This window comes from Coenobita brevimanus, chromosome 57 (assembly GCF_032717465.1).
Source record: "Coenobita brevimanus isolate Jiangsu-jjx chromosome 57, ASM3271746v2, whole genome shotgun sequence".
Lineage (NCBI taxonomy): Eukaryota > Metazoa > Arthropoda > Malacostraca > Decapoda > Coenobitidae > Coenobita > Coenobita brevimanus.
The window spans coordinates 6,168,976-6,196,147 of NC_137010.1; the positions used below are offsets into that span (position 1 = coordinate 6,168,976).

The 27,172-nt window shown below is 41.2% G+C and overlaps 1 protein-coding gene across 1 annotated transcript; it reads left to right on the forward strand.

The window, feature by feature from the left end:
* Nucleotides 1-5,118: 5,118 nt before the first annotated feature.
* On the forward strand, nucleotides 5,119-25,947 carry Tbh (Tyramine beta hydroxylase). Its single transcript, XM_080274388.1, has 12 exons — nucleotides 5,119-5,421; nucleotides 11,380-11,526; nucleotides 12,065-12,226; nucleotides 16,497-16,598; nucleotides 17,699-17,797; nucleotides 18,180-18,278; nucleotides 19,836-19,920; nucleotides 20,776-20,942; nucleotides 21,598-21,780; nucleotides 22,563-22,757; nucleotides 23,134-23,258; nucleotides 25,797-25,947. The coding sequence occupies exons 1-12, from the start codon at nucleotides 5,119-5,121 to the stop codon at nucleotides 25,945-25,947; spliced, it is 1,818 nt and encodes a 605-aa protein (XP_080130514.1).
* Nucleotides 25,948-27,172: the final 1,225 nt, after the last annotated feature.

The window sequence follows — 27,172 nt, forward strand, 5'->3', positions numbered from 1 at the left end:
CGGACCTTTAATTTTCCCTCATCACCCAACAATTTCAATTTCTCACGCCATTCCCTCCATCTGGCCCAACCACCCAAAAGGTACCCCACTTTTTTTCTTCCTTGTAAACTTTCATCCCGCATTCATTTCCCAAAAGATCATTTGTCAATCCATCTCATTAAACCATTCCACATGCAACGGAATAATGGTGTCTGTATGTAGAAATAAATTATTGCACTTTATATAATACAAGATCGTAGCATGCACACTCTTGTTCTTTCTAAAAACTACATACTCATCAAATGCCCTAATGAAAAAATACCCAAATGCTTCTAAGGCGTTTTTTTGCCAAATCATGTGCATAGGTATGAAATGACTTAGTTTAATTTTAATCACATTGGAACAATATTCAATATCGGAGGTCAGTGTACAATGCATCATGAATCATGTAAATCACCTGTTAGTTATGGGAACGATACCACTGAAAGAACCAGTGTGTGTGTGTGTGTGTGTGTGTGTGTGTGTGTGTGTGTGTGTGTGTTCATATTGTCCTTCTAAAAGGCAGCCGTACTCTCATTGTCATGGGATACTTCGTATGCATATCATATGAACGATCTCCTCTCTTCTCTTCTCCGGACTCCGTTGCACCTCTGAACAATTTCTTCTCCTCTCTTCTCCTCCCCTTTCTTCTTTTTTCTTCTCTCCTCTTCTCTGCCTCCCTCCTCTCCTCTCCTCTCCACTTCTCAGCCTCCCTCCTCTCCTCACCTCTCCTCTTCTCTTCTCTTGTCTTCCTTCCTCTCCTCTCCTCTCCTTTCTCTCCTGTCCTGTCCTCATCTCTCCTTTTCTCTTCTGTTCCCTTCTCTTCTCTTCTCTTCCTTTTTTTTTTCTTCTCTTCTTTTCTCCCCTCATCTCATCTCGTTTCATTTCATCTCTTCTCTTCTCTGCACAGACGGACAGAGGTAAACGCAATACCTTCTTTCCTATTTGGGTTCAGGCAACAATACGAGTCACTATGCGCGTAATGGAGTTGTGGATTTTTTGTAAAGAGCATTGTGGTTTTGGTTAATGCATGGGTTTTTGCTGTGACTGTGGCGGGGGATGGACGGTTGGGGGAAAAGTGTATTTGTGTGTCTGTCTGTCGTCTTTACGTTTATTATTAGCGATGCACAGTAGCTATTGTGGTCGAGTGTTTTTATGTATAGTACAGTATGCATCTTACAATATGTACAGTCAAAGAAACAACTGACTTCCAAGTTTCGTCTGAAGATTTACATCCATCCATCATCCAATCCTACTTTGCCCAATGAGGAGCGTAGGAGCCCGGGGCTAGGCGGTTGGTCCTGACATTTAAGATGAGTGACCAGCCTCATTCATCCCTGAGTGGCATTACGTGAGCAATAAACCCCAACCAACCCTTGGATATAAACCATCACCAGCTCAATCCGATTGGAGCCCAGTAATTACCCACTAAGCCACCAGGCGCCAAAATTTGGTTATATGGTTACCACCCAGCGTAATAAATGGTTTCCTGGTGTACAGGAAACCATTTGGCTTGCCACTCAGTGTAGAGTCGCCCACAGGCAGAAGGAAGAGGAAAGAATGTAGGAAAGAAAGACAGAGGAGGGAGTGTAAAGTCACGCGTAGGCAGAAGGATGAAGAAAGAATGAATGAAAGAAAGAAGAGGATGGAAGGAAAGAATGATGGAGGAGAGGAAAGGGCAAACACCCGAGAGCAGCACTACATCGAGTGAGTGGATGGTGAGCGCCCCCACCTACCACTAACTGAAGATTTACAACTGGTGAAATACAATGAAAACCCTATGTCTACCACTGCCTGTTTCAGACACTGTAGTTCCATTTTTCCGCTATGTTTCAGTCAAACTTTGAGAAGATAGTTGTGTCTCTGTCTGCATGTGTCTGTGTTAACAATTCTCGTAAATACCTGATGGGATTTGGATCAAACTTGGCACAGGCATTTATGTGTAAAGACAGGAATAAGTTATTCGATTTTGGTGCACACAGATCAAAGGTCAAGGTCACGGGTCATTCATAGTCAAATTTCCGGGGTAGCATCGCTGCGCACTCTGTCGATCCGTCTGTCTGTCCATCTGCTGCTCTAGCTACTGTATGTGTTCATCTGCCTGAATGTTCATGCATTATTTCTCCTTTTTATTTCTTCGTATTTACTTATTTGTCATACCTTATTACTCCTTCTTGTGATAGCAGGAAAATCGCAACAATGTAAAACAATAATTTGAAAAAACACGGTCATACCTCAAAGCATTAGTTTCATTTTGTCCCAGGCTCTTTCAGCCAACGCTTCCAGATATAACGACAGCATATTTTCGGTAAAGATAAAAATATATTAGAATGATAAAATAAATTAATACAACAAACCTTCAACGCAAGACATAGTACAATTCCCTCATCACCACCGTCATGATGACATTTTTTCTTTTTTTTTTTTTCACACAATATGGGGTACGGTAGGGTCCAGAATGCAAGAAAAGGGAAAAACATAATAGAGGGAAGGTGCTAGAAATCCTCTTAAGCAGACGAATATACGATCCGATCCTCCTTGTATGTTCCAGTTGTGCATAAAAAGTCGGCCAGAGGTCTCCACATACCATGACACCGAGCGTTCTCTTTCTTAATATCACGCCATGCAAAAATATCGTAAAATGAAATTCGGTCTTTATACGTGAGGAGGAGTCAATATGGAGAGAAGTTTTGGGGTGGAGAAGGAAGAGGAGGTGAGGGTGGAATGTTGGGGAGAGATGAGGAGGAAGAACGAGGGGGAAGAGGAGAGGCTGTGAGTGTGAGGATGAGGGGGGAGGAGTGATGGGGAATGGGTGTGAGAGTGGAGGAGGAGGGGTTTGAGTAGGGGAGCATAAGCAAGAGTAAGAATAGGGGTGTGGGTTTGGGTGATGAGGTGTAGGGTTGGAGAGTAGGGAATTGTTGATAAAGGAGAGCGGACGAGTGCGGGGAGGATGAAAAGTAAGAGGGACTGAGAGAGCGCAAGGGATATAGGACACAGGTGGGGCTGGGGAAATGATGGAGTGGGAAATAATACAGATATAAACTGAGGAGTGGTGTAGATAGGAGAGAGGAGGGATGTTTTGGAGAGTGTAAGTGAGGTAGAATATAGAGGGAGGGAGGGGAGGATGTGAGAGGGAGAGAAAGAATACTGAGAGAGGATGGGGATGTTTGAGTAGGAGAAGAGAGGGCGATGGTGTGTGGGAAAAAGGAGAATGAGGGTAAAGATATATCGCAGGGTGGGGAGGGACAGGGGCGAATGAGAAATGGATGGGGAAAATATGAGAAGCGGGAAATGAGATGGTGTGGATGTGAAAGGGAAAGAATATCGGAGGTGAGAGAAGGCTAGGATGTGGGTGATGATGGGGCTGCAGAAGGTGAGGGGGAGATGTTGGTCTGGGTGTGGGTCTGGGTGCAGGAGTGAATGAGAAGTATGGTTGATGAGGACGCTGATATTGGTGAGGGTTAGGGTGTATATGGGTGTGTGTGTGGGTTTGGGTGTGAGTGTGAGTGTGAGTACGGGTGTGGGTGTGGGTGAGGGAATGGATGCAAAGAATGGACTTGAGAGAATGCAGATACGGAGAGGATGGGACTAGTGAGAGTGTGGAAGGGCGGGGGGAGGATGAGGCATAGGAGTGGATGGTTAGGGTGTGGGGAATAGGTGTGAATAAAAGTATAGTTTCTAAGATGGAAGAATGAATGGGGGAGAACAATAAAATTAATAAGAGTGAAAGTGTGAGGTACGGGTGGCAGATGTGGATGAGGACTGTGTATGGGTTGGGTGAGGGATGTAAGTACATGAGGATAGATAACAATCTGGATGAGGCTGATGGTGTGTGTGTGTGTGTGTGTGTGTGTGTGTGTGTGTGTGTGTGTGTGTGTGTGTGTAAGATGAAGATGTGGAATGGGAATGGGTGAAGGCGTAGGTTTAAATAAAAATGAGTACTGTGAGAGATGGATGTGACGTAGCCTATATAAGGTCACGTAACTCATCATCCAGACAATCAGTCCTGAGGTAGTCCAGTTCTAAATTCAAGTCCAAGATCAGATAATATTTTCCTTGCCACTGGAGGCATTCTATCGTGATTTTATTCTGCCTACCACACATCAATATTCTCCTGTATGTTATTTACGGTATATCTTTGAAATATCGACATAGTTTACTTACATTAAATAAAAGAAGCTGTTAACGCGCTGTACCATATAATGAAATGTACTGGTAAGGGGGAGGTGTCAGATACACTCCTAAGCTGACGAGAATACGAGCTCAAGTCTGTGACGTACGACTATATGGTTATTATCTTGTGTGAGTGGTGCACTTATTATGTCTGAGTGACTGCTGCCTTTCTGTTAGTGTGAGTGACGTATATTTCATGTCTTAGGAGCAGGTGTGTGTGTGTGTGTGTGTGTGTGTGTGTGTGTGTGTGTGTGTGTGAAAGTATTTTGAATGTTTGATCATGAAGATAGATTCTATCTAGCTTGTAAACTTCTCCAGTAAAGGAAAAGCGAGCAATGTTCACTTAATCCCTGCGGAGTGAGTACAGTGAGTGCCCTCGGCTTGCCTGGAGCTGCAGAGATAAAAGAGTAGATGCGTGTGCCAGTGATAGGATGGTAAAGGTGCGAAAAATGGGTCATGATGATGGTGATAATGATGGTGATGATGATGATGATGATACCGCAGGAGTGTGGATGCGGGTGAGTACTGATGAAAAAGAATACTTGTGTATGGGTGAGCCAGGGTGTAAAAGAAAATATTTAGGTTGGTTTGGATGAGTATGAATCAAGAAAAAATGTGTGGGTGCGCTAGGGTGTAAATGAATAATAGCATTAAATGAGGCTGTGCGTAAAAAGGGCTTAGATGAATGAGTGGATGCGTTGGAATGTACATTAGAAGACTATACACGTATAAAGACAATATTTCTTGTTAAAGGTGAGTGTGAATGTGTTAGGGTGTAAAAAGGGTGTAAAAGGAAATATTTAGGAGGCTATAAAGGCAAGAGCAGCGGGGGGAAGAGCACGTTAAGACAGGCCTGGAGGGAGCCCAAGTGCGCAGACTCCTTTCCAACCTGACGGCCTGCAAATCCCGGACCGGCAGCAGTCCAAGATGAGCCGTAGGAGGTGGCAGGGGCGGGGCGGGGCAGTGAGGGCCGTGGCACTGCTGGCCCTTTTGGTCAGTGCCACAACCACGCCCATCACGCCCATCTACGACTCCGCCCTGGACCTGAACGACACCCACCACCTCTACTGGCGCGTGGACTATCCCTCCGAGGAAATAAGCTTCGAAGTGCACACCAGGGGCTCCTCGAAGTCGCCCTGGCTGGCCCTCGGGTTCTCTGACCGTGGAGACCTGGTGTCCGCTGACCTCTGTGTGCTCTGGACTGACTGGCATGGCCGTGTACACTTCCAGGTACGTATTTTGATCTTACTTTTAAAAGCGATAATACACTTAACATTTTAAGTCCCACTATCCATTCACGTGATGTAGTGCTACATTTAGTAAAACCATATATATATATATATATATATATATATATATATATTGTAGCCCAGAAAACCATACACTACGTTGAATGATAACTATATATCAAATGAACGCCTGATGGTCAAGTGAAAGAAGGCGCCCCAACAGATGTGACTCATAAGGGTTTACCTTCGAGAGGTGGTTGGGATTTAATACTCACATAATGCCACGCAAGGAAAAGCGACAGGTAACTTGCCTTAATCGTCTGAACTCAGGAACCTAGCCTCGTTCCCTTACGCTCTTATCGGGCAATAAAGGATTGGGTGACAGACAGACAGACAGGCATATGAAAAATCAAACCGTCTGATTGATAACTTGACCCTGTGAAGTGACTATAACACGATTATTCTAACCTAGCAAAGATTCCCAACCCATACCAGCTCAGATGATAGCCAAGTGTAGCCAGACAGGAAAGTCGATTTGAACAGTAACCAAGGAGACCCATTTCTACCTCATTAATATGGTCACTGAATATCATGCAACCACGACTTAATTTTCATGTCCTGTGAGTGGCCCAGTTCCGTAAGGCGAAAACAAACTGGATATATCATCTATTTTTCTGTTTCGATGTTGTCTCCGTTCTTCCTCTTCCGTTACCTTGACTCAGTCTCTCATAATATCTTTATTCTTCAACACTGTTAGCCTCCTGAGACGCATTCTCAGATGAATAAAAGCAGTTAATGTTATCTGGAATAGAGTACTAGAGTTGTTCCGGCCGTGAGAGAGTGAGTGGCGACATTAGTAATGCCCCCACGTTCTTATGAACTACGATGCCCTCTCAGCTGAATAAAATAGTTTGGTGTTAGCTGGAACAGAATACTACAGTTGTCTCTAGCTTGTTATCTTTACTTCTGTTACTACATACCCTGCAGTGAAGTTATCGATATAGCCTCTTCCACCCAATGACGTATATATTTCATGTTATTCTTGCTACCTGCAAATCAACTTAATCGGCTTTGGAGAAACTTTTCGAACTAGATACGTCGGATACAGCATTCATTAATTCCTTCACGAATACAAGAGGTCTTGCAAAATCTAAATGTAACAATTTAGATGTATCATTTATAAAACAATTAAATACGTTATCAGGCTGCAGGAGACAACCATCCTGAAATCGTCCAATATCCACACAAAGAACCCTCTAATCTTTTGAGCCTTACCACTTGCAGCGACTAAACTCATTTTGTTTTAATTCCTTCAGTCCGGTGACATATTTTGGCGGTACCCAGGGGGGAGGCGGAATACAGTGTCACTCACGGCAATTCAAGATAAAGTCTGATTAAAAAAAAAAAAAATTCTAGTCAACCGCATACTTACGTGGTGCCAGCTTAGCCATAAACACGAGAGAAGTAGGGCAGAGCACTGGGCAGTTAAGTGCACTGGGACTGTTTGTGAGCCAAAAAGGTGTCATATAAGTGCAGGAAGCGGCACAATATAATTCTGAAGGGGTTAATGAAGGCTGTATGTAACCCAGAGACTTCGAAACGTTACCCTAAGCTAAATAAATTTGTCTTATAGTGGAAAAAATTAATATACGTCATGCGAATGACGTGATTAATAGGAAAATAAGGACTGTTCAACAGAAGAATCATTGCTTAAGTTGCTAATTCAGGAGGTAAGGTTATGTGTTGCATATATATATATATATATATATATATATATATATATATATATATATATATATATATATATATATATGTGTGTGTGTGTGTGTTAACTCTAAGCTGAATAAATTTGTCTGATAGTGGAAAAAATTAATATACGTCATGGGAATGACGTGATTAATAGGAAAACAAGGACTGTTAAACAGAAGAATGGTTGCTTAAGCCGCTAATTCAGGAGGTAAGGTTATGTGCTGTATATACAGTGTGTGTATATATATATATATATATATATATATATATATATGCTTGTACGCTTCTGACTGGGAGTCGAACCTTGGACCTTTTAGATAGAAGTCAGGCACTGGTACCATTCGACAGTGATAAAAAGCTGTTATCACCTGACTTCTGTCTAAGAGGTCCAGGATTCGATTCCCAGTTAGGAGCGTACAAGTATTGTACACACGCGTGTAATGTGTGTTTCTCCAGTATATATATATATATATATATATATATATATATGTGTGTGTGTGTGTGTGTGTGTGTGTGTGTGTGTGTTTGACCTAATTGTATATTTACAGGAATGAGTCAAGCTCGTGCTGTCACGCGTATTAAACCATTTTTATCATACATATCCTTGAATTTATTAATAGTTTTGGCACATACTATTTCATTCGGTAGTGCATTCCTCTGATCAATTGTTCAAATTGGGAAACTGAATTTCCTTACGTCTTCGTCACCTCTCATTTTTGATGCAGTTTTTTGCAGCGCCCTCTTGCTGATGCCTTCCCATAGGTTACACACTCACATCTATTTTCCCTTTCCCTGAGATGCATTTATATAGCGTAATCATGTCTCTTTTCCTTCTCTTTTGTCCTGTTGGTGGGTTCAGTGTTTCTAGTCTTTCTTCATAGCTTAGATCCTTTAAGGTTGGTACCCATCTTGTAGCGGACCTTTGTACTTTTTCAGCCTTATCTATGTGGTTTTTGAGATGGGGATTCCAGACCACTGATGCATATTGCAGGGTTGGTCTGATGAATGATTTTATTATCTTTCTAAGTGTGTGTGTGTGTGTGTGTGTGTGTGTGTGTGTGTGTGTGTGTGTGTGTGTGTGTGTGTGTGTGTGTGTGTGTTGATAAATGCAACGTCGTCTGGGACATAGGGAGGTCGGTATCTTGACTCTCAAACCCAAGGACGTAATTTTTATGTTAATCGTGCTGTCTCCAGGCGAGTTTATTTAACTTTTGGTTGGACACTTCGAGTTAGTGAAGGCTATACCTGAGCTGCATAAAATCGTCGGTATGCAGCAAAAATTAAATGATAAGTAGTAAAAATAAAATGATACGTACTCGTGTTGACGGGTTAGATGGTTTGGACTGCGGTTAGATGTTAAGACTGTCGTATTGTCATTACATTTACTAATTCTCTCCCCAGTATTATTGTTGTGGTGTGGTAGCGAGGTTAGCGTTACGGTGGGGTGGTGTGCTGCGAGGTTAGTGTTCTGGTGGTGTGGTAGGGAGGCTGGTGATATGTGGTAGTAAGGTTAGTGTTGTGGTGTGGTGGTAAAGTTAATGTTGTGGTGTGGTGGTAGTGTTGTGGTGTGGTTTGGTACTGATGGTAGTCTGATGCTGTGGTGGGTGCACTGGTGAATTGGTGTAGCGTGGCGTGGTAGTGTGGTAGGGAGGAAGGTGTGGCGATACATGTGTGTGTGTGTGTGTGTGTGTGTGTGTGTGTGTGTGTGTGTGTGTGTGTGTGTGTGTGTGCCTGTATAATTGTCTGCCTGTGTGTTGGACCGTGTGTGTTCCGGGTTCAGATAAAAAATAGATCATCGTAAAATCTGAATATAATTACGGACAATCCTCTTACCCACGACTCGCCTAAAATATACTTTTATTTTGTTCGGAATGGCCTTTGGATATGAATGATTTATTATCAGCTGCGTTTATTATCAACCTTTAAATTTCCAGTATATAACTCTCTCTCTCTCTCTCTCTCTCTCTGTTTCCGATTTCGTGTTCTTAACACCTTCAACTCAATGACATCATGATATTTTATTATAGATGTTACCAGACAAATTTATTCACCTCGATAAGGATAATACAAGTGGACAGGTTAATGCATGCTCTCTAAAATCCCTCCATTATCGAAGATTCCCACCAAAGCTGAAATTATAATTAATGTGAATGCGGACGCAGACGCTATGAGGCTCCTAGCCATTGAACCTGTGACGGGTGATTCATCCTTGGATACAAGGCCACTATCATTCAGGTTTTTTTCTCCCATAGGTGTTACTTCAGGAGTTCATTTGTCTACCAAACCACAAAGGGTGGTTGGACATCTAAATCAAGCGACACTAGCTGCCTATGACAACTCTGGCACTAATGGACCGATTAGCTTCGTAGCTATAGCAACACTATAACTACCGGCCATCGTGGCGGTGCTGAATTGCTAAATATAAGTCTCGAAATTGCAAAAATATGATAAAGGCAAAGCCACCATAGTGAAAAAGCTAAAGTAACCAGAGCAACAAATCATTTTAATATATTTTAAGTGATTTTTATCAAAGACAAGGATAGAATTATTTGACATCATGTCAAAAATTTCATTCTGTTTAGGGGAGATTTTCATAATAAAAGACTTCATTAATCCCTTCATTATAATCGGTCTCGCCTAAGCTGAATAAAATCGTCTTAGTAGAGAGAAATCCTTGTTGTTGTTGTTGCTGTCTCAAGCTCATTTAAACGTGAACCCGGTGGACTGCTGACTGAAATTGTCCTTCTGCAACCCACCATCCTCCTTTCAGGGAAAAGGGGGGGATTTCACGGACGGTTGTATAAATGGGCAGTTTAAATCGATGCCACAGCATTTAGGCATACTCCAACAAGGACTGATACATGGGTGGACTCAAATCCTTACCGGAGCCTGAAATAGATAATGCCTAACAATACCAGACGCACTGCTTTGCTTGTCAACTCTCTCCACTCTGCATGATAACAACACGCACTTAACATGGCCTGAGAAAGACAACTGCTTGTGTGTGTGCGGGAGGGGGGAGGGGGACGAGAGACAGGTGGCTTGAGGTGGTGGTAGTAGCTGTCATCACCACACGCTTCACTTAACGGCTTTCATCTCACTGCTGCTGGTGTTAGGGGCAGAGGAAGTGAATGCTGTTGTGGGGGTGATGCTGGCGGTATAGTAGAAGTAAGTGATGGTGATGGTGTTGAGAGAGAGTGATAGTGGTGATGTTAAGTCGCAGGTGATTATGCTACACTTGATGGTGGTGGTGATGATGATGGTGAAAGTGATGGGGGTAATGGATGATAGAGGTGGTATTAATAATGGGAGTAACTGTCGGGGGTGATGATCGTGGTGACGGTGGTAATAATGATGGTGGTGTCGACGATGATAGCAGTGAAGGTGGATGGTGTTTATGGTGATGGTGGTGGCAGAGGGAGACAGTGATGGTACTGTATTGAGAGGCCTCAGGGAAGTGATTGTAATGATGGTGATGGCGATGGTAGTGATGTTGTTCAATAATACATTGCTGTTTTTAGCTACTCCGAACACAACTTATACACCTGACGATTTATATCATGCCCATAACAGAAACGATCAATTTTTGTATATACATTTCTCCCTATAAGTGATAATTAAAAACATTCGTAAACAAAGTCGGTGTGGCGTATCATATCACTGGCACTTTCAAGGCTCCCATCCCCCTCCTTGACTCCACCTTTATTTTCCCTCTCATGCTTGGGCTAATTCTAGTAGTCTGTTCTAGGTAACAAGGTTTCATTCAGCTGGGAGTAAGTATAGGAGTCTGAGGTCGTTAATACTGGTACTATTAATCCTTTCGCGGTCGGACAACCCCAGTATTCTATTTCAACTTACGCAAGGCGATTTTAATTTAGTTGAGAGTGCGTCAATAGTCTGAGTGTTATACACCATCAACGTCAGCCGTGCCACATGACCGGGAAACCTAGCACGAGGATATTGTAGATTCTTTTACCTTACTTGGCATAGTCACATGTCAAATGTGGGTGGAAGGGGAGGGAGAGAGGGTGCAAGATTGCTGTCCTAGAATAATAAGGAAGGCTTTACCTTAGAAAACTCAGATACATCTGTGAGGGTGTGTGTGTGTGTGTGTGTGTGTGTGTGTGTGTGTGTGTGTGTGTGTGTGTGTGTGTGTGTGTGTGTGTGAAAACATCCCACTACCACTTCCACCTTTTCCTCCTTCCTTCAGAACGCGGTGGTGGGTGCCAGTGAGCGCCTACAGATAACGGAGGATCAGGACTGCCTCAAGTTCCGGCACAAGGTCCGCGGCGAGGTTATCAAGTTCACCTTCACTCGCAAGTTCGACACGTGCCACCCCCACCACTACGTCATACAGGTCAGGAAGGGCCACGGGAGGTCAGGGGTGGGTTAGGTTTAGTTAGGGTAGGGTAAGGTAGGGTAGGCTAAAGGAGGTTAGCTCAGGGGAAGGTTTAATTGAGTTAGACTGGCTCTGGAGACGGTTGGGTTAGGCCAAGTCAGGGCAGGTTAGGGGGAGGTAGGTGAGATGTGTTATTTGTTGGTGATTAATTAGTTAAGAAATGCTGATCGTGAAAAGGTAGGAGTGATCCCCACCCAGTTTTCAGGCACTTGTACTGCAGAGATTTAAAACTTAACTCTTTCCTTTCTATGGATGCACATTCTTTTTTAGGGTGTATCATCAGATATATGGAGCTGAGAATATCATCTTTGTTATGACCTAGTACAGAAGATTAATGTAGTATACACCACATTAAGGATGCGAGTGTGACTAAACGAGTGAAGTACAGTATGTAAGGTACAGTGAACGGCTGGGAATTGTTGGGTCTGCGTTTGATTCCGTGCAAGAACACTACAAAACGCCATCACTCTGTTAATATTCTCTAATTCTACGGCAGGGCGGGACGACTCATGTGGTGTGGTCAGGGGGAGCTGGACCCCTCTACCGTCTCGGGGGGGTGCTGGCAAGGGGGGAGGAGTGGGGGGTCATCAGGCTACAGTTACTTAAGCCCCCCCTGCCCTCTCCACAACACCATGACCAGGATTGTAAGGTGCTACAGGTGAGTGGATTCTCTCTCTCTCTCTCTCTCTCTCTCTGAGGATTTGTAACAATTTGCTATTCAACTTCCTATCGTTACTGTAAAATTTCCGTAAAGCAGTTCAGTCCTTAAAATATGTCGTCTTTAATGATGATGTGTTTTGTATTGTTACTACCACCTGAGGATATCATTCAGCTTAGAAAAGCCCCTAGAAGTGAAGAAGTAAATGTAGATTATATCTAACCCCGCCAGTTCGATTAATCCCTCCAAAGCTGAATAAAAACCTTTACAAATAGCAAATATCAGTAGAAAAAGTGCTGAATTACGTCATCTTAATGGGTTGAATGTGTCGCGTAGTGGTCGCGTGCCCGTTTTACAGTGATCTTACATATACATTATGTATCCCCAGTTTCATCGACTCCAAAAAATAAGCACAAAGTCATACTCTGTATCCTTATTTCATTGTAACTATTAAAACAGCAAATCTGTAATTTTGGACAAGTGATAGCATAATTTTTAAAGTGTACATTTGACTTTGGCAATGAATGTTACAATATAAACGTTACTGTATAAATGATTATATTGTTTTGAGTAGGCAAAGCCAGTGACGTTTCGTTTTCCTACTTCTGTATTCGATCCCTCTAATTTTAATGAAATTAATGAAGTAAATAAGGAATTTTACAGTATGGTTTTATGATACTGTGGTAACTTACCAGACATGACAGACAGATGACTTAATATGTTTAACAGCAACAGCGGAAGAGCTGCGATGTGTTACTGCCAAGCTCCGAACTTTCTTGGCGCCAAAATTCAACTACAGTCGCGGGAGGAGGCGGGGTGGTTCTTTTTAGGCTGATTTTGTTTCAGTTAGCAAATTTTAGTGCTTCCTTTGTCAAACAGAAATGAAATCAAAGTAAGAGTTAATAATACGATACTATTTCGTAGTAAGGCTCATTATTCTGTTAATAAGAAGAATAATTATCTCAGCCAATCAGCAACGAGTAGAGCTGGAAGAGGGCGGGGCATTAGTAGGGGGCGGGGCACAAGAGACTGGCTAATGCTACATGTACAGTATCATGTGAAATGTGAACCCAGTGAACTACAGGCTGAACATCCCTTACTCTTGCAGTCCACTAGTCTCCTTTCAGGAGAGAGGAAAGGGCATGAGGGATGTTTGTAAAATCAGGCAATAGAACCGCCTGGATATATCGGTGCCCACTCGCGATTCGTGAAGATACTCTTCTCCAGCACCGTGACTGGTCATGGGGGTGCAGTCATAATGCCTCATAAATAATAAGTGACCCTCATCAGTACGTTTTTCTGGCCACTATAAGCTCTATTTTGTGATTTTTTATTAGTTTCTGAAAATGCTGTAGAAAGGACAAAATCAGCGGAGGGATCCAGACAAAATATCCAATAATCTGAAGCTGATCTGCTACTCTCCACCCATGGCTTCGTGAATCCCTCGCAGGTACTATTACTAGCAGGAGCCTGCCGACAAAGTCCTGTCAGCATTCTCTCCTGGAGATAGGATTCCGTAACCCATAAGATCGATACCTTGTGAAACCGTGATTTGCTCTGCTAAAAGGACAAGGGAAGGGGAGTGCAGTCTTTTCACACCTCCTGTCCCTCAGTAATAAATAATAATAATAATAATAATAATAATAATATTTTAGTCATGAGGAAAAATATCGTACGTTGTATCTACAGTATGTTCTCCAAGAAGAACAAGAAAAGGAGAATGGAGAACCTAATCGAGCGTAAATATGTCTGAGAATCGCACCCCTGTCTCATATTTCTCACTCCTCCCTCAACATCAGTGAGTATTCTTCTTTGGGTAGGATAGAAGCACATTTTCCTCATTATTTCACTCATTACATATTAACATTTCCTTGTATTTTCTTTATATTTTTTTTATTAACAAAATTTACAAAAAAATACAAGATTATATTAAGCTGTAATGTCCAGAATGAATCGCTAAGGATGATGTGCTACGAAATCTCCAAAGCAGCTTAGAATACTCTTCATACTTCTAACACACACACACACACACACACACACACACCGCAATAATTCTGCGTTTAACTCCTTCCATCGCCACAGTCAGTGAGGAAGTGTCAGGGAATTTTCGATCGTAAGAGCACAGTTGTGAACAGTATCGTTCCAGTTTTTAGTCGAACAGTTATGAAAATCTTACAAACTATTCTGAAAAGTGTGTTGGGCTTCGAAGATCGCATCATTGGATTTTCCAAAGTCATAGCTCACCGTTTCGTTGTTTATCTTATTAAGATGAATATGAAGTAATGTCCGCCAACCAGGGTGGGGAAAAAAAAAATATCATAAAAACCAAAAACCATGTTTTGTTTAAATAAAAAAAAGAAAACATTTGGGGGGGTTTAAGGGTTTATTTGATTTTAATGTTTTTTTCTCTTAAATAATCGCATTGATTGTGCATTATCTATCTATCTATATCTATCTATCTATCTATCTATCTATCTATATATATATATATATATATATATATATATATATATATATATATATATAATAAAAGTATGACTATAACGTATATTATCGAGAACACTGAAGTAAAGTGATTAATTCTTTTTGTCAAGGAATACTATTGTTTTTATCTTAGTTTTTGTGTAGACTTTTTTCTATGATGACATAATGATACCGGTATCTGATTTTTGGCATATTCAACAAATTCTGTAAGATAAGAACACCATTTTCACAACTATTTGTAGCTATACTTTATCATTTATGTGCATATAATGGACATAAATACTCTTGTTTTAAGGTTTGTTGTTTTTCCCCAGTTTTGAGATGTCTTTTTTCCATAATCAGATTACGAAGTACAGTAGTGGGTATCAACAGCCACCAGTAAATCTGAAATTAATAGTTCTACATCTTTAATAGAAACAGACGCTGGATAAAATCCAATATTTTGCATTACGGGTACCCAATTTTGATCATTTAATATCTGGAATACTAAAATACAATATAATTAAGGATTATCAGTAATCCCTTTGCCAAAATGTTCCTTTGTCTAACAGTTCTAACAGAATTTCATACAATAAATATTATGTAACAATAAATATAATGCTGTATCACCCTGAAATTCCCTGAATCATATTCAGAATTTAAAAATTAAAGACAGCTAAACAACATTGGGTTTATAAAAAATGGTTTACAACACTTGGTTTAAACCATTGGGTTAAACCAATCCACCCTGCCGCCAACTATACCTGTGTATTGGATACAAGCCGTATTCTAAATGGAACATGAGGCTTCATAGCACCTCTTCCTTAGCGATTTCATTAGCATATTACACCCTCCCATGCTCTTGTGAACTGTTTATAGGCTCTTGTTTCAGTATCGAAATAGTTTGCATCAAAAACATAAATGAAGATTTTGAAGTATGATGTGCAGAATAAATCGCTAGGATAGAGGTTTTACGAAATCCCCAGAACCAATAAGAATTCAACCCTGAGAACTATTGGTCGGGAGAGTGACAGTGTTTTTCTTCCCTATTTATTCGTGAACTTTTGTAATATAATGTAATTCGTTTTATTAATGAGAAGGAAAAAACACCGTAAAAGGAGCATAGGGTTTTGGTTCTTTTATCTGTGTAACTCTCTCTCTCTCTCTCTCTCTCTCTCTCTCTCTCTCTCTCTCTCTCAGTCCAGCCTTGTGAGAAGCCATAAGACAGCTTGTGACCACATCTTTCAGTATCCTCATCTTCCTCCCCCTCAGTGTGTGTGTGTGTGTGTGTGTGTGTGTGTGTGTGTGTGTGTGTGTGTGTGTGTGTGTGTGTCCATCTATCCTTTCACCTGTGTTATTTTCGTCATGCAAAACATCGTCCTAAATCTCGTATACTCTACCTAGTCGATATTTTATCTTTCTCAGCATTCTCATATCATTAACATCATCATCATCATCATCATCATCATCATCATCTTCATTACCCTGTTTTCCAGTACCCATGAGTATTTCTAAACATTCATAGGCTTCAGAATATCTATTTAATATAATCTGTCCCCCCATCTTCCTGTTATTGTTTACCATCATCATGTCACGAAATATCCACAGCCACTCACAGAATGAAAAAGAAAGAAAGAAGAAAGAAAGACAGGAAAAAATGAAAGAAAGAAAGAAAAAAAAATAGTCATGGAGGTTGAATCGCTCCAAAATTTAAGAAAAAAAAAAGTGGCCTGGAGGTAGAAAAAACTCAGTAAATAAGTCATAGGCCTGAAAAGGTTGTTCCCGCCTCTTCCTCCCCCCCCCCCAGGTACGGTCCAAGAAGGTGCGTGTACCTGCCGAGGAGACGACGTATTGGTGTACCGTTGTGAAGCTGCCCGACTCCTTTGCCACTAAGCATCATGTTCTCCAGGTACGTACACAGAGACTGATAGAGAGATGGACGGACAGCTAGACAGATAGATTGGTAGGTAGATGGATAGACAGGCAGAAAGATAGATAGATAGGTAGGTAGATATGTAGAGATAAGATTGGTAGATAAAGAGGCTGATTGATTGACTGATTGACTGATTGATAGATAAACAGATAGATTGGTTGATTGATTGATTGGCTGACTGACTGACTGACTGACTGATAGATAGGCAGATAGGCTGATCTATTAATTTATTGATTGACTAACTGATTGATAGATAGACAGACAGACAGATAGATAAATCGTATAGTGGTGTAGAAACTGGTATTGTGCGGTTACAGTGTGTTAAAATATCTTGCAGTTCGATATAGTGATAAAATAAATGTATGTTGGTATCTGGAAAGGAAGTATGGTGTCGTTATGGCAAGTATGCTGCGAGTATGGTGTGATGAGCCTGGTGTAGTGGTGTAATAAGTGGTATAGTGGTGTTATAGTGCTCTAATATATTCTACAGCTTGGTTCAGTGATAGAGCTAGTGTATGGTATCTGGTGTTAGGTATGGTGGTGTAGAGAGCGATACAGGGGTATTATGATGGTATTGTGAGCCGGGTATAGTGGTGTTACAGTGGTATTACACGGTTTACTTCAGTGATGGAATGAATGAAGACTTATTTTTCACAGTATACCACACACAGCTCTTTCCCAGTGGGTTGTGACGATGTTGTGGTGTTATGATGAAGTGAGTCTGGTATAGTTATGTAGTGAGTGGTATAGCGGTGTTAGTGTCCTCATATCAAGTAACTGGTATGGAATTATGTAGTATTATGTTAAGCTGTCAGGTATGGTGGTAAAGAGTGAAATAGTGATATTATGATGGTATTGTGAGCCTGGTATAGTGATGCAGTGAGTGGTATAGTGGTGTTACAGTGCGCTAATGTAGTCTTCAGTTAGGGAAATGTATAATATCGTGTTGTGGTGCAAAGTATGGTGATATGTTGGTGAAGGGAGTGATATAGTGGTGTCACAACAGTGTAGAGAGCCTGGTATGACGGTACAGTGAGTGGTATAGTGGTGTCACAGTGCCCTGATATATTTCACAGTTCGGCCCGGTGATAGAGCGAGGCAACGAGGACGTGGTTCACCATATGGAGCTATTTCACTGCGAGTATGAGCCAGGGGTCACTGTTCCTCTGTATCAGGTTAGTTACTCTCTCTCTCTCTCTCTCTCTTTGGCAATATAATTTCTCCACCCTATTTAGTCTGTTACTCCACATAGCCTCTTATAACCCCCGTAACCTTTATATACATAACTTACAGCTTCTTAATAACTCCACACAGCCTTCATATAGCTCCACATAGTCGGTATATAACTCCACATAGTCTCTAAGGAACTCTTCATAGCCACTATAACCACGTTTCCTCTAAATAACGCCACATAATCTCTACCTAACTCCACATAGCGTCTAAATTACTCCACATATCATCTGTATAAATCCAGATAAAACGTATATAATTTCACCTAACTATCTGTCTATTTATTTTTCATATTAACTCTGCTTATCTCTAACCAACACTCTGCAGGGCCCTTGTCACTCTCCGGACCGTCCTCGCGAGATAGACGTTTGCAAGAGGGTGTTGGCGGCTTGGGCCATGGGGGCGGAGGCGTTCGTGTACCCGGAGGTGAGTCATTGGTGTAGAGGCGTTCATAAACTCGGAAATGTGTGTGTGTGTGTGTGTGTGTTTGAGAGAGAGAGAGAGAGAGAGAGAGAGAGAGAGAGAGCATCCATTGAAAGAATAAAACGAAAGCCAAAGTTCTGCATTGAGTTTGTATTGTGCTGATATTACTACTTATTGCATCTATTGTATCTGCAAGTATTGGTTTTATGCTGAGTTTGTATTGAACTACACACTAGTTTTGACATTATTTTGGTCTTTCCTTATTGTATTGGTTATTGCTTTGTATCCGAATTGAACTTTCTGTATATTAGTACTGTTTATAGTTTTGTGGAAAAACCGTGGTGGCTTAAACTCACGTTCAGTGCGTATCTTTTGCAGTCACAGAGCTTCATGCTTTATTTCTTTATATATACAGTTTGATTTTGTTTGAGGGAAACCTCTCTTTTCTTGTTCAGCAATACTGTTTTTGTTTTTTTTTATTGTTACTACTGTCAGACCACTTTATTCAACTTATGGGAGATATTTCGCAGTGCAGGACGCTGGTGTTCCTTTATTCATTTTCTTATTTATTTTTACCGCTAGTCTATCGTCCGTATTCTCATCAGCTGAGGAAGCTCCCTAACGATTTTTCCTTATGATTTTTAATCTTCATTTTGTATTTTTATTTTTTATTATTATTTTTTTGCATCTGGTACGTTTATATATTCTCGTATATTACTTAAGTAAAACATGTGAAAATAAAAGCTTATGATTAACATACAAGGGAGTAATTCTGTGTGGAATGCAAAATAAATCATCTTGAAATAAGTGCTTGAAAGCCACCTATGCTGATTGGAGTACTGTTTTATTCCTTTTTTTTTTTTTTTTTTAACACTAATCTTTTATTCAGGCGAAGGAATTACGATAATTACAGAGGTAACCCATTCACGCCAATGACGTATTTTTCATTATGTTTTTGTCTTCGTCAGACACTTCCATTCAACCTAAATGAGTTCCCCCTCGTAGTGAAAGGATGAATGAAGGTTACCTAATATCCTTCAGGTTTAAAAAGTCTCTCCTAAAGTGAACACAATCGTCTGCAGAAATCGTAGTAATGAAGTGGGATAAAAATTTCTCTGGATGCCATGTAATGCAACGTGATGTTTTGTAATGCAGTGTCTTGAAACTTTATTTTATGTGGTTTTGTGGAATGGGATGTGTTGGGCAGTGTTTTGTTATTTAAGGCAGTGTAATGTTATTTAATACTGCCTTTTCGCTTTATTCGGTGTTGCGCAGTGTTTTAGATCTACGATGAAATAGTATGCAGTGTTTAGGCTGGAGAGAGGCGCCTTCGCTTGGTGGCACCGATATGAACGAGCGGTGAAGCTGCCTGTATACAAAGACGTTCCTCAAACACATCCCTATCCCCCAAAATAAGGATGGTGGACTGCATGAAAGGCGAACTTCATCCTGCAGTCCACCGCGGCCGGTTCACGTCCAGATGAGCCTGAGGTTGCAACTACTACTACTGCTACTACCACTACTCAGTGTAATGTTACGTGATGTTGTGTAACGTTACAGGAAGCGGGTCTGCCAATCGGAGGGCCAGATTTCAACCCGTACGTGATGCTAGAAGTTCACTACAACAACCCCAGCTTGTACGAAGGTCAGCTCATATACATCAAGTTGTAGTCTAGATGGTATGTGAGGCTTCCTAGCGCCTCTTCCTTACCGATTTGTTTTGCATATCACGTCATATCATTCTTTTTTGTGTTATTCATATCGTTTTAATAGCGAAATCGTTTGGATCAATAACACATAAGAGGAGGTACTGAGGTTTGATGTGGAAAATAAGTCGCTGAGGAAGACGCGTTGCGAAATATCCAAATCACTTAGGATACAACCCTTTATCCTGCACACTCCGATGACTTCCCGTCCAATTTGACCCTTTCACTACACTAGTTTTTTTTCACAGTAACCTGGTCCAGGTTTTCGCTTTCTCAGCTTATTTCCCGTAGCTCAGAGGCAGAAAAGACGGTGCTACGGCTCTGCATCCTTCCCACAGCACTTGATCGTGACTAGCATCATATTTTAGTGTTGATATATTGTTACAACTCAGCATTCAGGATAGACTGATGACAGTTTTAGGCCAGACTGAAGTAAAAAAAGGTATAGACTGAACAAAATAACACTAACTAAATCATCGCACCAGTACCGTCCCCACTAATATCATGCAAATACCACCCCTAAACTACCATCACTGACACCTAGGATTGTTATGAAAGCTCCATTCAAAACATCCCGAAAGTACCATCATTAATACCATCCTCACTACAACACACACACACACACACACACACACACACACACACACACACACACACACACACACACACACACAAAACCATCATAGTAGAACCAGTCCACCATTATCGTATGAATCCCAGTAATGCCACATCAAAACCATCTCCATACCACCCTACTAAACTACCATCACTAACACCATCCCCACCCATACCAGGACGCGTGGACAGCTCCGGCCTGGCTCTGCACTACACCAACCAACTAAGGCGGTATGACGCTGGTATTATGGAGCTGGGACTGGAATATACCGACAAGATGGCTATACCACCCGGCCTGGACACCTTCACCCTCTCTGGCTACTGCGTGCCTGAGTGTACTGCGCTGGTGGGTATACAGTAGAGGAATATCTGTGTTGTTATTTCACATGTTTTGGTATTACTTCACATGTTTTTGGTATTATTTTACCTGTTTTTTAATATTTCATCCTTTTTTTTATGTTTTTGGTATGATTTAACCTATTATGGTATAGGTTCGTATGGTTTTGGTATTTTTGTTATTATTTCACCAGTTTTTGGCATTATTTAACCAGTTTTTGATGTTATTTCTCCAGTTTATGAAATTATTTCACCTGCCGTTATCGACTCCATAGCCTAAATCAACATGAATTAACCCAACCACACTTTAACCCCGTTTCACGAAATGACTGATTATACAGAATGTTTTAACATATTATACTGTATATATATATATATATATATATATATATATATATATATATATATATATATATATATATATATATATATATATATATATATATATATATATATATATATATACACAGGAGAGAGAGAGAGAGAGAGAGAGAGAGAGAGATTTTTCTTAAGTACCACACTGCCAGAGTTCTCTCCTAAAGCTGAACAAAATCGCCTGATGGTGACCTCCTTAAAATTAGCAACACGTCATTGTACTGAAGGCAGTAAGTGTATTCGTATATTAGACATACCGGCCAGTTTACCCATTCCGGTTCTATTTGCAGGGTCTACCCGAGGGCGGCATCTACGTGTTCGGGTCCCAGCTGCACACCCACCTGACGGGCGTGAGGGCGTGGACCAAGCACATACGTGCGGGGCGGGAGCTGCCAGAGATGAACAGGGACAATCATTACTCCACTCACTTCCAGGAGATCAGGAGGCTGCCCAGACCTACACATGTGCTACCGGTGAGTGGATCTGAATGAGCAGTAGCCAATAGCGTACGGGAAGGCGTTTCACTGCAGGGAGGGGGTGGATGGAGTTTGCCCTGAAAAATGCTAGAAGCTGCCCTGATCTCCAAATAATTACAGTACTACTAAATATGCACAATACACAATTATATGAATATTCTGTATATAGAAATTAATTATGCGGAAATAATTAATATACTTAAAATAACATATTCAGAATTTTATTCACGTCAAAACTGATAGTGAGTAATGAATGTGTTATCAGAAAAAAAAAAAAAAAAAAAAGCGAAATAGTTGAATCAGTTTTCCTACACACATTAAGGGCAAAAACTTGTTAGTGATGTAAGGATTTGAGGAGCTTTAACTATAATTCCTATAAATGTGCTAGTACTCCGTCAGAGAGATCTGCCCTGAAGAAATCATCTTTTGTCCTTAAATAGCAGCTTTCCCCTTGAAAACACATATTTTCTTAAGTCTTGGGCAGGGCTGCCGCCCAAACCCCCCGGCCTTGTACGCCTGAAACATTCCAGCCTGTGTTGTGGGGGCAAAAGTACAGCCAGTCTGGGTTAGAGGAGAGATCGTGTGATATATATATATATATATATATATATATATATATATATATATATATTTATTTATATATATATATTTATATATATATATAAATCAGTTTTAATAAAAAAAAATAATAATGACAAAACATGCAACTGCATACTCAATGAGTAAAAAAAAAAAAAAAAAAAAAAAGGAAAAGAAATCCACACATCCTTTGCCTTCAGGGTGACGGCTTAATCATGACCTGCGAATTCTCCACACTGGACCGAGAAAACGTCACCGTGGGAGGATTCGCAATCAGTGACGAAATGTGCGTCAACTACATCCACTACTATCCCAGAGTCGACCTGGAGGTGTGCAAATCGTCAGTGGACACCGCTTCACTTCAGAACTACCTGCAGTTTATGAAGAGGTGGAGTGTAATACTCGTATAACAGGTTGATGCATGGAAAGGACGAGTATGACATACAAATAATTCGGTTTAGATTTTTGAAGAGGTTGAGTATGATATAATTTTGGACTTGATATATGACGCTGCTGAGTATAACATGGCTGCGTTTGATATATGAAAAGGTTGAGTGTAATATGACTGAGTTAGACTTATGAAAAGGCTGAGTACATGGTTTTGGATTTCATATATGTAGAGGCTGAGTATAACATGATTGAGTTTGATAATTATATGAACAGATTAATTATGATATAACTGAGTGTGCGGTTCGCTATGCATGACTCCACGAAAAAGTAACCAGGAATCCTAACCACTAACCACCCACCACAACGACACTCAGGATGGAGCTACAGGCCACGTCAAGTGAGGCAGGGTGGAGGGAAAATTACCACGCCATTCGCTGGACTCCGCTGAGAGCCGCCATGCTGGCTGACATGTATGCCAACTCGCCGCTCTCCATGCAGTGCAACAAGTATGTCCGCATCCAAACACGCTGGCAAACATGCTCATATGACTCTTAAAATACACACACACACACACACACACACACACACACACACACACACACACACACACACACACACACACACATACCAATCCAATACAGTGTTTGATCCATCGGTTTGTCTGTTGGGGGGGGGGGAGGCACAGATCAGGATACTGTCGCGGACCTCGAACCCGCGTCCATTAAAACTTGATTGAGAGAGAGAGAGATAGGAGCAAAAGTCTGTCCAGCTGAATAAGCCACACTCCCATTCACTTACCTTTCAATCCCCCGGAATCCTGACTTCACCTGATAGCCCAAAACCCATTCCTCGCCAAACTTCACACTCACCAAGATGGGAGACATGGCATCATTGGAACCCCTAATGTTCTAGTAGTTGGTAACTCGGAGTAGACTTCAAGGACCTTAACTATAGGTGGCAGTATATTGATAAACAGGGAGAGAAAGAGGAGAAGAACGGAAGGGGAGTGAAAGATGGCAGAGGAGATGAGGAGGAGGGAGAGGAAGCGAAGGTTGAATGAATGACTTGTAAAAGGAAGGAAAGAAAAAAAGAGAAAAAAGAAGAAGAGGGAAGGGAAAGCGAAGGAAGGAGGATCAAGAGAGGAAATGGAATGAGACTGGAGAGAAATTAGGGGGGAGGAAGAGTGAAAGAAGAAGGAACATCGCCGAAAAAGAAGGAAATAAGAAAGAGAAGGGAGGCGGAGAGGGGGAAGGGAGAGAAGCGAAGGATGAAAGAGGAGAGGAAAGAGGAAAAGGGAAATGAAGTGAACTCAAAGGGCAGGAAGATGAGGGGGAGAGGAAAAATGAGGAAAGAGCAGAAAAAGGAAGATAAAAAAGAAAAAAAAAGTGAAGGGAAGCTGAGGAAAGTCGGAAAAGAAATGGATAGAGTAGAGAAAGTGTAGCGAAAGGAAAGGTGAAGAAGAAAAGAGAGGAGGACGGGACAGGGGAAGAGATGGAAAGAGGACCAGAGGGTAAGCAAGAGAAGTAGGAAGAGAAAAGATGAAAAGAGGGAAAACAAGAGAAAGGAGGTTGAAGAGGAGGGAGGCAACGAAGGTAGGATGGAGAAACAAGAGAGAGGTGAAGGTGGGATGAGTTAAATGGATACATAAAGTTACTCAAGGTTACACAGATACGAAGACCACACATCCATTATGTTTGGAAGGAGGAAAGGATTAGGGAAGGAGGGAAAAAGAATAGGAAGAAAGCAAAGGCTAAGGAGGGAGGAAGGAGGAAAGTGTGAAGAAAGAACTGGAATGTGAAAGTGAAGAAAGAGAAGAAGAAAGAAGGAAAGGAAGTAGGAGAATGAAAGAAGGAAGAATGGACATATAGAGGTGAACGGGAAATAAGTAAGTAAGCAAAGGAAGGAATGAAGGAAGAAAATTAGTAAGTAATAAGAAAAGGTAGAAAGCAAGCAAAGAAGTCGGGAGGGGAAAACAGTGGCCAGAAAGGATGCAAAAAGGGAAAAAAAAATAAGAAAGAAGGATTGAAAAAACAAGAGTGTATAAATGAAGAAAGAAACAAGACAGGAAGAAGACAAAGCAAATGTAAGGAGGAAAAAAGTAAATGATATGCAGGAAGGAAAGTAGGAGAAGGAAGGAGAGAGAAGAAAGAAAAGACAGGAGGTACAGGAAAGGAAGGGAAAAAGAGAGGAGGAAGGAAGGACAGAAAAGAGACAAAGAAGCAGGGAAGGAGAAAGACAGAAGAAGGTAAAGACATGCTCAGGCTCACCTATCAGACTAATATCTATCTCTGTACCTTCCCCTCCTCCCTCCTTCTCCTTGCACCGCCAAACTAGGCTGCACCTGATGTGTACTGCTGACACACTGGGCGAGTGACCGTGACCACCCGCTCTCTGATGCCGCTTGCCACGTGGATCATGACACTGATTAGTGAGGACTAGATTTTTCACCGGGGTGTGCCTGTGAGCTAAACGGTGAGTGGGGGGGGGGGGATATGGACGGGTAAAGAAGAGGGAACGGGAGGGGAGAAAACCCGAGAGACTAGGTGAGTGTGGCCTTACCTTTTAGGGGAATTGCCGAAAGGGGAGGGATCACGTGCTCCCTTGGTCCTCCCTCTGGATCTGCCTCTGCGATAACGTATTTTTACTATCATTTTTCCCATCACAAAACGATTTTTATTCACCATATGAAATCGAAAGTTTGGGAACGGGAGGGATCCTGGATGCAAATTCAGTTTTAGACTGTTTTGACATTCAAAATGATTGCCTAAATCATCCTAGTGTAGTCTGTTTGTCTGTTTGTTTGTCTATATGTATCGTCATAATTCCATAAAGGGTGCAGGTCATAAACGAATTACCGCCATGTCACCCTGTCCTCTGACGTTCTCTTTGACTATCCTCTTTCCAGTTCACACACCCCATCCCTTCATCTTATTCTCTGTCTCCCTTTACCCCACTCCCATTCCATTTCACTCATATATACTCTCCATTTCAGTCACTCATTCTCCATCCTCTCTGCCTTCTCAAGCCTTTTTCTTCGTCCACAGGTCATCAGGTGCAAGGTTTCCTGGATACTGGGAAAACATACCCATACCCCGAATTCTCCATCCTCTCCCGCCGTACCAGAGAAAGTGTGACCAGACGAAGGACTTGCCGAGAGAAACCGAAGACGCCGGAGGGGATTCCTTCCTCGAATGAAGTTTTATGTAACCTGATGTATGTGTGATTGTTAATGGGAAACTCTGCGGTATCTGTAGATTGTGGGATGTTGGGTTATACGCACGAAAGTAAAACAATCCACTGATCATAATTACCTCAACCCTTAAAGACCAGCTACACCTAAGATTAATAAAATAATCTAGCTATAGCAAAAATAACTGCAATGTCTCACTTTCTACTGGCTGTCGAATGTCAAAAGTAGTTCAGATTTATTTCCTTGCATATCAGAGTGAAGAAAAATATAGGCTACCAAATGTGCAGATAGACTTGTGGCTTTTTAGCCAGATCAACAATCACTTTATACCCCACAAGTATATGGATATCCGCAGCTTCCTTATACTGTATATCTGGAGGTGTGAACATATAGCAAACATATAGCTTAAAAAATAACTAATTCAGCTTCTCGCTAGGCTATCCAACCCCATGAATTCGGTGACGTCTATTGCTCTTGATACAGACAATTTTATTCAGCATAGACGAAATTATTACCTGAAAGGGTTAGACTTATCCCTGATAAATTCCTTCAGTATTATCGTTGAATAAAATTGTCTGGTGGTAGCGTGATTATAATGAAATATACATCACAGTGAAGGTGTTGAAGATTTCTTAAGTTGGTCGTGTGGATTCCTGCAGGGGTGTGGCTGGTTCGACTTGAAGATTTAAAAGCATTATCAGTGTATATCAGTCCGTTGGGGCTCTACTTTTTTTTTTTTATTTCCTGAACACCTACAGTGCATTTATTACTGCAGACATTGAAAAGGAAGCACGACGATGATACTATTGGATAGATTTAATAAAATGCTCGAACGCCATTAACAAGGAATACACTTGCTGATGGCTTCTGCATGCTAAACAGATATCTAATAGTTTTCCTGTACACAATGGCTGTCACGGAATACTGGAAAAATACGGTTAATTATATACAGTGTGAGACTGAAGATCTCATACAGACTTTGGTGCTAAGGTAATAATGCATTAAAGGAAATCACTTACATATTATGCTCGTTCTACCTAGCCTAGGTAACATGCGATTACAAACAAATACATATTGATTCTCAGTGATCGCTTATAGCTGGGGATGTGGTTGCTGTAATAATGGCTGGGTTACATGTGCACCCTACTGTAGCAGCTATTAACTCGGTATGTAATACTTTAAATAAATAATGGACAGAAATATAGGTGTATCCTTTTGTAAGTTATGGAT

What these genes read in the sequence shown, in the direction of transcription:
- Tbh (XM_080274388.1), top strand. Translation starts at nt 5,119, where the DNA reads ATGAGCCGTAGGAGGTGGCAGGGGCGGGGCGGGGCAGTGAGGGCCGTG. An exon ending in CCCACCACTACGTCATACAG is followed by an intron (nt 11,527 to 12,064) that starts GTCAGGAAGGGC and finishes ATTCTACGGCAG; the next exon opens with GGCGGGACGACTCATGTGGT. An exon ending in GACCTACACATGTGCTACCG is followed by an intron (nt 21,781 to 22,562) that starts GTGAGTGGATCT and finishes CTTTGCCTTCAG; the next exon opens with GGTGACGGCTTAATCATGAC.